At 35.6% G+C, this 12,055-nt stretch overlaps 1 protein-coding gene across 3 annotated transcripts in view; it reads right to left on the bottom strand.

The window, feature by feature from the left end:
• Positions 1-216: 216 nt before the first annotated feature.
• TTK (TTK protein kinase) overlaps positions 217-12,055 on the bottom strand; it is a 40,953-nt gene continuing 29,114 nt past the window's right edge. For all 3 annotated transcript variants that reach the window (XM_044004175.1, XM_044004176.1, XM_044004177.1), the window contains exons 15-22: positions 9,692-9,849; positions 9,448-9,599; positions 6,734-6,858; positions 6,367-6,444; positions 5,184-5,360; positions 3,080-3,170; positions 2,543-2,640; positions 217-693 (exon numbers count right to left, since the gene is read on the bottom strand). In XM_044004175.1, coding sequence (XP_043860110.1) covers positions 607-693; positions 2,543-2,640; positions 3,080-3,170; positions 5,184-5,360; positions 6,367-6,444; positions 6,734-6,858; positions 9,448-9,599; positions 9,692-9,849 — 966 coding nt within the window. In that variant the 3' untranslated portion in view covers positions 217-606. The remainder of the gene's footprint in view (positions 694-2,542; positions 2,641-3,079; positions 3,171-5,183; positions 5,361-6,366; positions 6,445-6,733; positions 6,859-9,447; positions 9,600-9,691; positions 9,850-12,055) is intronic.

Below are 12,055 nucleotides of genomic sequence, written 5' to 3'. Positions count from 1 at the left end.
TGGGCAGCTCCAGAGATATAGTCCAAGTTACCACTATCTCAGAGCAAACAATTTGAACACCACTTGCAACTTATTTCTTTCAAGTCATTTTTAACATGGGAGCCCAGAGTTGGAAAGCTCAGAGTTCTTCTCAATAAACTCTTTATTTTTACTTTACCTAAGAATCCTAGACCTTTCAAGCTATTATTTCTTTCCCCAACCAAAACTTTTCCAACTTGTAAGTAGCAACTTTATTACTCAGTAAAGACTACTTTTGCTTTTCATTCAAGGAAAAAAATATCACATTACAATTTAAAAAGCATTCTTTATACAGCAAAAACTTATTTACATAGTTCTTCAAAAGTTTTTTTTTGACATTCAGGCTTTGTTTCTATCCAATAACAACTCCAAATGTGAAATGACAGCAGAAGACAATTCAGATTTACAAATAAAGACAAAAAAATTCTATGACTTCATATACATATACACACACACATATATAAGTAGTTGGTATTTTAACAAGTTTCTGTTCAGTATCCTTCACAGAATATTTCAGTTGACAATCACAATTCAATTTGTAGTCTAATTTACAAAAAGTGGCAGGTTCTACATATCAGAGATTGCATCTCATTTCTTCTTCCATTTTTGGTCATATGGTTTCACAAATGAAGAGGAATCATAGCTTTCACCACTGCTGTACTGTTCATATAAAGTCTGAAATAAAAGTACACATGCTGAATGAAATAACTAGTTATCTTTACAGTCAAACATGGAAAAAAATTACTTTTATGGAAACTTTACATTTTACTCCACATATCTATTTTGTAAAGTACTATTTTGGCACTATATTGCTAACTTATAAAGTACTGATAGAACCAAGTACATGTGTCAGGAGAAATTTTTTTTTTTTAAGTGAAGAAAATATGCTCTTTGGCCTCTTATAAAAGCTATGACCTGTATACACCTAAAATTCAACACGTTCAAAAAGAACTCATCTTTCCCCTCAAGCCCTCTCCTCTCTCAAACTTCCCAATTTCTATTCAGGACACCACCATTCTTCCAGTCACTTAGGTTTAGAATCTTGGCATTATCCTTGATTCCTCACTTATCCTCATGATACATATGCAACCAGGTGCCAAGTCTTGCCCTGCCTATCTCCATATCTCATATCCATTCCTTTCACACTAGTCACACAGCTTCATTTCTTTACATAGAAACCCATAGCTAGGACTCTGGGTACCAGTTGCAGCACTACAATTTATTTAAACTATAAAAAGAGGCCTCACAGGGCCTCAGGCCATTCAGTTGGTTTTTAATGTCTTAGTGAAAGGATCTGTAATTTCTTTAATATGGGCATTCCTTGTATCTGTGCAGATCACAAACCTTCTTTAAATTTTAGTAAACAGTCACTGTTGTTGCAACTGCCTCATCACCCTGAGGCCAGCTTGGTGATTAGCTTCTATGAACTTAATTAGTCTGATCCTCGGACAGTACATATACAACCCATCAAAACCTCTCAGCCTTGATAGAGAACCTACTGCAATTATACCATTAGCATAGGCTTTGAGAACTCAGAATTACCTACTCATCAGGATGAAACTGGAATAAAACTTTAACGGAGGTTTTTTTGTTTTGTTTGTGGGGCAATGGGGGTTAAGTGACTTGCCCAGGGTCACACAGCTGGTATGTGTCAAGTGTCTGAGACCAGATTTGAACTCAGGTACTCCTGAATCCAGGGCCGGTGCTTTATCCACTGCGCCACCTAGCTGCCCCCTTAATGGAGGTTTTTTAACATTTAAAAACACCTAATGTGCAGTAAATATTTTAGGAATCGTAGTCCAGTTTGTGGATATTGCTTGGTACTATATTAAATTCCAGATAGGCAACTGCAAGTTCAGAAGTCACGATTTGCTTAAAAATAAGCTTCTGTGTGCCATAAGAGCTAAAACATTTGCTTTTAATAATATTCTATTTGATGCACACACACACACACACACACACAAGCATCAGGAGAAATCTTCTTACAAGTTGGTCCTGAAGATAGAACAAGTAATTGGAGACATTGGTGGGTTAGGAATGATCTAGCTAGATTCTGTAAAAGGAAGATTCCCACCGTGTGTTCATTCGAACTAAGACCTAAACAAGTCGGTTCAAAGTACAGCTCACAGAAGAATATTTATAGTACTTCAAGAACTATAAATTTTGTCTTTAGCCAAATAGGTACATGCTTCCCAACTAAGCAAATGCTAAATAGACAAAGAGCTTTAAAGTTAGACAGGATATCATCTTACAGACGAGGAAACACAGGTCCTTGCTCAAGGTCAGAATACAAGAAGAGCTAAAATTAGAATCCAGGATTGTCTTCTACCTCTTAGTCCTTTGTCCTTTCTATGCTGTTTCTCTATTTAAATACATTGTATCATACAGAGAGCTAGAAGGGACTTTGGAGTTTGTCAGAAAATCTGAACAAAATTTATTTGAACTATATTCTCTTTTAGCTTTATGATTAGACAAGTTATACCAACTAACTATAATTTATGACATTAATTTTACTCATACTCACTCTGGCAGCTTTCAAAATGGAGTTAGGAGAATTCAGTCCAACAAGCTGGCCAAGAACATGTTTCATTTCCTCTGTGGTTCCCTTGACCACCTGACTACCTATAAAAGTCATTACATCATTTAAAATCAGTAACCATTAACATGAATAAGAAAAAACACAAGCACTGATATGAATATTTCTTATTAAAAGCACAGTAAATGAGATTCTAATAGTCTAGCAGACTGGCCAGGTAGTGAGAATGAGAGATACCAAATGAAGAATGCAAATGTTATGCTGTCACCTTAGATTTTACAAGAATGCCTGGGTTCTTTATGTAGCATTTACTGAAAAGTAGAGAAAGATTCAAATAGAATAAAACATAAAGGGGTTATGATTTTCATTGGCGGAGAGCACCTAAAATGATGAAATAATAGCCCTAAAGTATTAAATTATGTGGAAGAAGGAAGGCTGGGAAAAAAATAGCAAGTTATTCATTTTCTACATTTATTCATAAGTATGTTTTCATGTACCACTTGGCATTAACATAAGTTTTATTACCTGATTGTGTCTGAGTTTGAATCTGAACATATGGATGTGCCAAGAGTTCAGGAACAGATATTCTCTGTTTAGGGTCCCTTATTAAGCAACACTATTGGGAAGGAGAAAAAGGCAATATTTTAAAAATTATTATTGCTATACATGGTACACTCAAGAAATTCACACTAGAAAAAAAATGTGACCGATTTGTTTCAACATTATAGAAATGGCTTACCTAAACACTATTCATTCTAACTTGTATAAATTACAACATAACTACTTTCTCCAAATTATACATAAAGAGTTCCATTAAACATTAATAAAACTTAATAGCTCCTTGAAAGCAGAAAGAGTTAATGTGCCTTTAAAAAAATATGACTTGGAGCCTTTCCAATTAAGATCAGGGTAAAGCAGAGACGTCTATTATCACCACTAATTAAAGTTAGAAATGCTAACTGTAGAAATAAGACAAGAAAAAAAAATAAAGGGAAAAAAAGGAAAAAAATAAACAAAATGAGCATCTTTTGCAGATGAAATAATAGTTTACTCAGAGAAAGAAGGAAAGAAACAAACATTTAGCATTTAATATATGCCAGGCCCTGTGTTAAGCATTTACAAATACCTTCTCATTTGATCCTCACAACAAACCCAAGAAGCATGTACTATTAGTACCCCTTTTTTATAGATAAGGAAACTGAGGAAAAAAGAGGTTAAGTGTCTTGCCCAGGTTCACAGAGTGAGGTCAAATTTTAACTCATATCTTCCAGTAGGAACTATTCTCTCAGCATCCTAGAGATTCAACTAAAGTTAACTGAAACAATAACCAGCAAATTTGTGGGATATAAAATAAATGCAAACAAATCATCAAGAATATCAAGAGAGGGGCAGCTAGGTGGCGCAGTGGATAAAGCACTGGCCCTGGATTCAGGAGTACCTGAGTTCAAATCCGGCCTCAGACACTTAACACTTACTAGCTGTGTGACCCTGGGCAAGTCACTTAATCCCAATTGCCTTACCAAAAAAAAAAAGAAAAGAAAAGAAAACGACATGATACTGGTTAAAAAATAGAGGCCAGTCAGTAAGAACAGACTAAGTATATTTAAACAAGTGAACACAGTAGCCTAATAGTTTGATAAAATCGGTTACCCCATCCCCTAGTGTAAAAACTCACTATTTGACAAAAACTTCTGGAAAAACTGGAAAGTAGTGTAACAGAAACTAGCTATGGATCAACATTCACACCATATATTATATACCACATAAGCTCCAAATGGATACTTGACTTAAGACATAAAGAGTGATAGCATAAACAAATTAGAGGACCAAGGTTGAAATCACTACTATTCAAATCTATGGATAATGGAAGAGTTTATATACAATCAAGGGAAAGAGTAGATAACAGAAAATAAAATGGACAATCATGAGTATATAACATTAAAAAATTTCTGCATAAAACCTATCTAGCTAATATTAGGAAGGAAGCAAGTGACTAAGAAAAAATCTTTGTAGCACATTTGCGTGATAAGTCTCATTTCCAAGATATATATAAGAAGTTGATTCATAAGAGCAAAAGCCAATGCCCAACTGGTTAAGGATATCACAGGCAAGTTTTTTTAAGGAATAAATCCAAGCTATCAACAGGCATATGAAAAAAAGCTACAAATCAACAATAGAGAAATGCAAATTAAAGCAGTTCCCAGGTTTAACCTCATACCCATCAGATAATCAAAACTGACTAAAAAAAAGGAAAATGACATGTTAAACTAGCTACTACAAAACAGGTACATTAATGTGTATGAAATGGTAAACAGCTTTATCCATACTGGAAAGCAATTTGGAACCAGGCCCCCAATTATTAAATTATTAAACTACACATACCCTTGGACCCAGGAATATTTTCAGCAGTAGAGCTGGAGGTTGGGGAATATGGGGGAATGAGAGGTTTGCAACACAAAGAGATATTTGTTCAATGACTTTTTTTTAATTCAATGATTCTATTATTAATAGTTATTTCTAACAGCTCACATATTTCTAAATTAGAAGACAATAAATCAAGTTTATTTAACCTTCATCAAGCGTACATATGTACAAACATATATACAAAGAAAAGTATTTTAAAAGTTACCCTTAGCACATCTTGTAGATCTTTTTCTGCAATTTCAGGAAATTCTATTTCATGATTAGGATCAATTATAGCATGTAACTTAGTGATCTGATTGATTATATGCTGAAATGGAGTCTTCCCATAAGTCATACAGTACAAAATGCATCCTAAGGACCACACATCACTTTTTGGGCTTATCTAATAAAAGAAAAAAAAAACACAAAATAAAATAAAATTCAACTTAACTAAATTTTCACAGGAGGCAAACAAGCATTTGTTTATTACCTACTGTGTGCCAGGCACCGTGCACTTTATTAATTCTTGCAACAAATCTGAGAAGGAGGCGCTATTTTATAGTTGAAGAAACTGAAGCAGAAGTGAAAGGCTCTCCCAGGTTCACAAAGCTAAGAAAGGTGTCTGAGGGTAGAGGTGATCTAAGGTCTTCCTATCTACAGGCCACATACTGCCTGTCACAAAACTTAAAAATATTCACTCTTAACATTTAAATTTCAATACATTCCAAGAAGAAACACCATCACTGTCATAAATTACTTTATTTCATGAACATTTTACAAAGCAAAACGATTCATTAGTAGAGCTTGTTAAAATTCTTAACAAGTATCAGCAAAAGCTTTATTTGGCTCTTGGCTATTCTAACCTAGTAGCCATAAAAATGGAATGAATTGAGAAACCTATAAATCACAATTTCCTGGCCTGATAAAAAATAGAGAAATCAAAGAATCACATAATCTCAGAGTTTATGAAGGGAATACAGATACCATCTAATCTAAACCACTCATTTTACAAGTGAAAAAAAAAAGAGGCCCATAGAGGTTATGTGCCTAGTTTAATGTCACCAAAGAAGCTACTTAAAAACAACATATTTATTATGCACATGATGTGATCAGATTATTATTTAGAGCATTTCTCTTTGTTTTATCTCTTGGTAAGGTCAGAATTTAATATTACCACAAGTACTTAAAAGTTCTTTTGAATTCTGTGGTTATTTTTTGAATAGTCTGTTACTAACCTATTCAGAGTACCATAATAATTTCAAAAAGGAAATGGGCAATTTCTGTAGTAGAAAAAGTAGTTAAAAGACCACTAGATAACTTTAAATAGTATAAGCTATTTAGAAGGTTCACTTCTTTAACAGCTCAAATTCTAGTGATGCTGAATATTTGCTAAATAAGCATGACAATACCTTTGATTTCGATTTCCCATTTTCTCTTGAAGACATATCCTTGATGGCTTCTGGTGGCATATAATTAACTGTTCCAACCTATTTATCAAACAAAATTTAGAAAATGAAACATTTTTAGTCTTAATTTCATACTACCGAAAAATTCCATTTTTATGAGACAATATAGTTAATTCCCTAACATAATTTGGAATTTGGGATATTTTCTATAAATAAAATCAAGCTGTCAGGAATTATGGAGAATTGAGAAACTAGTTACCAAAATACCTTAATTTAGATATTTTGTAAATAAACTCAAGTTACTAGATTTAATGCCTAAAGATAAGTAAATTAACTCTATTACTGTAAACAATACTTTTTTTTCCCTTACCTGAGAATCTTTAACAATGCTTGTCATATCTGGCTGTATTTGGTTTGCAATCCCAAAATCAATTAGCTTTAGCATTCCATCAACTATCAGAAAGTTAGCAGGTTTCAGATCACTGTGAACAATGCCTCCAAAATAAAAATCCGTAACACAGTTAGACAACACAAATTATGCATATATTGTTTCCACCACTTGCTGCCACAGGCCAAGATTTCTTCAATGAATCATATACTTATTCTTCAATATTTGCTATGTAACCTTGGCATTAAGCCAGACACAATTCAGGGTACAAAGAAAAAACTCTATCTGGTAGAGACTTCCTGTCCACAAAGAACTCATAATATCTTTGGGAAGACAAGATACGCAAAACAATTAGTGAACAAAATCATACTGTATACAATCATCATTTGATTCTAACAACAAAATATTATATTATATAACTGACAATAAAAGACTATAATGATGTTGTTTAGCTAAGTGCAAAAGTACTTGAAGGGGGGGCAGCTAGGTGTTGCAGTGGATAGAGCACCGGCCCTGGAGTCAGGAGTACCTGAGTTCAAAGTCAGGAGTACCTGAGTTCAAATCTGGCCTCAGACACTTAACACTTACTAGCTGTGTGACCAACACTTACTAGCTGTGTGACCCTGGGCAAGTCACTTAACCCCAAATGCCTCACTAAAAAAAAAAAAAAAGTACTTGAAGAAGGGAAATTACTACCTTATTATGAGAATAACACAATTTCAGATTTAGAAGACACTTTAACCCCTGATTATGCAGTTTTTAAGAAACTGGTACTAGTAATAATGAAAATGACATGACATTTAAATAGTCTTTTAAAGTTAATAAGACATTTTACATAAATGACTAGTTTTACAGAAGAGGACACATAAACTCTAAGAGGTTAAGCAACTTGCACCATGGTGACAGAGCTAGTTGGATCCCAAATTCAAACTCAGGTCTTTCTGACTCCAAATACAGCAGCAGTCTTTTCTTTCCACAATAACAAAGCTCAGAGGTCAAAATATTTGCCTTTTCATGGAAAAGGTTCTTCAAAAGTTGTAGGGATATCTGAAGTACAAATCTTTATCACATAAAGAAAATTCATGGCCTTTTGATGAACACTTTTTCATGAAAAAACAACTACATCAAGAAGTTATCCGACCTCTCTGAGTTGGACTAGCAACTTTTAACTTTGTGGTTTTCAAGAAACTAGGCATACAGAGCACAAATTAGACAATTAATTGTTATATAATATCTCAGGCTACAAGATTTTGGAATCCTGTTATTAAAAAGTTTAAAGTAGAATCCTGCTATAATGCTGGTTCAGGAAGGGGGACAAGAATTATATTTTGTTACACTGAGAGAAATGTACTTTAAATATGAAAAACATACACACATACACATACACGAGGAAGAAAATATAATCTGAAATAGAATCTAATTCATGGCAGAGTAGTTTAAAAATTCTATTCTTTCATTAAATTAAAGAGGGCAGCTAGGTGGCACAGTGGATAGAGCACTGGCCCTGGATTCAGGACCTGAATTCAAATCCCACCTCAGACACTTGACACTTAATAGCTTTGTGCTCCTCGGCAAGTCACTTAACCCTCATTGCCCTGCAAAAATAATTAAAGGTGGCACAGTGGATAAAGTACTGGCCCTGGAGTCAGGAGGATCTGAGTTCAAATCTCACCTCAGGCACCTACTAGCTATGTGACGCTAGACAAGTCACTTAACTCAAATTGCCTTAAAAAACATCCCAGGCCATCTCCAGTCTTCCTGAAGGCTCTGGAGAAGAGTGAGGTTAGTGACCTTGCACAACTCTCCCTCACTTAAATCCAATTCAGTGGGAATCGTCCCAATGTCATAATCCTGTTCAAGAACAAAGGACAAACAACACCACATCCATCCTCTACTCAATAGTCAGACTGATCTTCCTAAGGCACATATCTGACCACATCACTCCCTACCCCCATTCAAAACACTCCTGTGACTCCTATCACTTCCAGGATCAAATATCAAACTCTGGTATTCAAATCATTCATAGCCCTTTCCTACCTTTCCAGTCTTCTTACACTTTTTTCTTATCCCCTCTACATACTGTTATGATACAGGGATACTGGCTTCCTTGCAGTTCCTCACACAATACCATCTACTCCCTATTCATACATTTTCAGTCTCCCATGCCTAAAATATTTTCCCCCTAGTCTTGATCTTCCTTCAACAAGAAACCCTTCCTGATCCTGCTTAATACCAAGGCCTTCCCTTTGTTATCTCCAATTTATTCTGTATACATCTTCCTTTTTTGGGGGTGGGTGGGGTGGGGGGAGGGGGCAGGGCAACAGGGGTTAAGTGACTTGCCCAGGGTCACAGAGCTAGTGTCAAGTGTTTGAAACCGGATTTGAATTCAGGTCCTCCCAAATGCAGGGCTGGTGCTTTATCTACTGCGCCACCTATCTGCCCCATATCCGGTATACATCTTGTTTATATAAAGTTGTTTGCATGTTTTCTCCCCCATTTGATTCTAAGGTCCTTGAAAGCAGCAGCTGATTTTACCTTTCTTTGTATCCCAAAGTTGGAATATAGTAAGAGTTCAATAGATTCCTGCTGACTAATGTGTATTTCCATTTCACCTTAGATGAACACACAGATATCTGGAGAGTAGCTATTCTAATTGAGAATAGGTTTACACAGATGAGTATCTATTTAAGAATTACCATGCTGGTGGATTGTATGAACTGCTTCCAACATGTTTTTCCAATAACTTTTCCGTTCCCATGGATTGATTGTTTTTTTCTTTTTAAGCCAACTGTTAAGATCAATATTTCCACATTCCATCACCATATAGATATGGTGGCCAGTGATTTCACTATAAAAAAAAAATTAAGTTGCAATGTAATGTTATGCTAAAATTAAAGTAGTAACTTATGTTTCTAACAAAGTCTTATTTTTTTCTCTTACTAATCATAAAGTCGAATGATCTTATCACTATGCTGTTGTAGTTTACTCAAGAAAGCAATTTCATTCCGATAGCTCTCAATGGTTTGAGAGTCTTCTTCTTCCAAATTCACATATTTTATAGCATATATCTGCTTCTTTTCACTTAATACTTGAAATACCTGTGAAAGACAGTAGACATACAGACACATACAAATGTCAAATTGTATTTGTAAATCATTAAAATTCTACAAAATTCTACTCTCACATCCATAAGAAAGTCAGACAATTTTTCAATTGAAAGAAATTCTTAATAGAACATTGAATGAAAAGGAGAATTTGTCAAAAATGATTATTTTGCCTGAAGAATTGGAAATCTATTCAGGTGGTATTGTGTGAGAGAGACACGGTTGTAAGGATCAAAAGGATGAAAGTGATTATTAAGTCAAAGTCATAGGACCTAGGCTAGGATTTGAACTTTAGAGCTGGAAAGGAACTCTGAGATAAATGATTTAGTCTAGCTTTCTCATTTTAGAGAAGAGGAAATTTAGACCCACAGAGGTTAAGAACCTAGACCAACATTACATAGTAAGGACCAGAGCTAGTAATTTAAATTTAGGTCACCAGTTTCTAAATCCAACACTCTTTCCAAGACACCATACTGACCAGCAGGTCCCATTCTCCCATTACACAGATGGGATAATCAACTCCTGAGTAATTTAAAGTTAAATTTTAACCTTGCAAACAGGATTAACACAAAGACTTCAAACAAACAATTCAACTTCAGAACCCACATTTCATTTTGTTTTGCTTTTCTGAGATAATGCCAATCCAAAAAGCATAAAGCATTTTAAAATTCACTAAGATACAATCTATGCTGTGTAGAAGGTACCAGAAAGATCAGTTCAGCAAGGACTCAAAGCACTGATCAGAAAAACTCTTTTGTCTCTTATTGACTCTCTACTGGAGTTTATTCAGCTCAATTTCCCTCCTACTCAGCAGATGACTTTGATTACTAAAATCAAGCTCATCTGATACAAGTTCCCTCAACTCCTCCTCTTCATCTCAAAATCTTCTACCTATATCTCCTAATTCCCTGATAAGAGGAAAAACTAGACTTCCTTTGTCAAAGTTAAGCCCTCCACCTGTCTATGTAATCTCTCCCAGCCTCCAACCAGGCCTTTTCCCCATCTCCTTCAATTATCCTTTCTTTTCCCCATGTCTTCCACCTATCTTTCGAAACTATCAACTTGCTTTGGTGGGCCTCTAGCTTAAAAACAATATAAACAAGGGGCAACTAGGTGGCACTGTGGATAAAGCACTGGCCCTGGATTCAAATCTGGCCTCAGACACTTGACATTTACTAGCTGTGTTGACCCTGAGCAAGTCACTTAACCCTCATTGCCCTGCAAACGCAAACACACACACACACACACACACACACACACACACACACACACACACACACACACACACACTAAAACCCTCCATTAACCATGCCTTCCTCTCAACCATTTCACTGCCAGACTGCTAGTAGTCTATATTCATTGCCTCCTTTGTCCTCTCCATTCTAATGAATCCCCTTTCTCAAATTTCATCAGTGATCTTTTTATCACCCAATTCAATCGCTTTTCCTCAGTTCTTATTTTTATGACCTCTCTGGAGCATGTTGGTATTGTCTTAGTTTTTAGTATACCATATTTCCCTGCTTCTCCTCCTACTACTCTTAACTTCGAAAGTTCTGTCTCTGGCACTCTTCATTCTATATTCTTCTTTTTAATCCAATGCTGCAACAACTTCCTGTATACAAGTGACTCATTATCTACATCTTTAACCCTAACATTACTCCTGAATTTCAGATCCATTATCTCCACCTAGAAAGTTAGCAATTTCTCTTGAGGTAAGGCTTGCAGAGGCTTTTGAAAGTACAGGAGATTGGCTAAATGGGGGGGGGGGGGGCGCTCGGCGCGCCTGCGGGGAATTCACCAGGTTCATTAACTCCTGGCTGGCTCAACAATCTGTAAGGGCCAAATTTTAACTGGGTGTATTGCCATAATATTGGGGTTCAGAAAACAATGAGAGACCTCTAGGCCCAAATTTTCCCTTCCAAACTGCTTTTTTTAGTTATTTCTCCCAGACTAATAAGAAAGGAGATTAACAGCCTCTTGTCTACAAACAAACCAGGTTTTATTAAAGGGAACAAAATTTGCAACACAGGTGAAGTTAATAAAGCCAGGGACAACAAGGAAGGGAACAGATGAAGAAAAAATGAATAAGCTTCCTGGCTCTAACAAAGACTGACTCAAACCCCAAACTTGGTTGCTGCTCAGCTAGCTAGCTCAAAGAACTGGCCTTGCTTCCATTCACCACCACCTGGGGTCCATAGTT

The sequence above is a fragment of the Dromiciops gliroides genome, chromosome 4 (genome assembly GCF_019393635.1).
Source record: "Dromiciops gliroides isolate mDroGli1 chromosome 4, mDroGli1.pri, whole genome shotgun sequence".
NCBI classification, from domain to species: Eukaryota; Metazoa; Chordata; class Mammalia; order Microbiotheria; family Microbiotheriidae; genus Dromiciops; species Dromiciops gliroides.
Note: the sequence above shows the minus strand (reverse complement) of the source record. Positions and strands in the feature narration are given on the sequence as shown.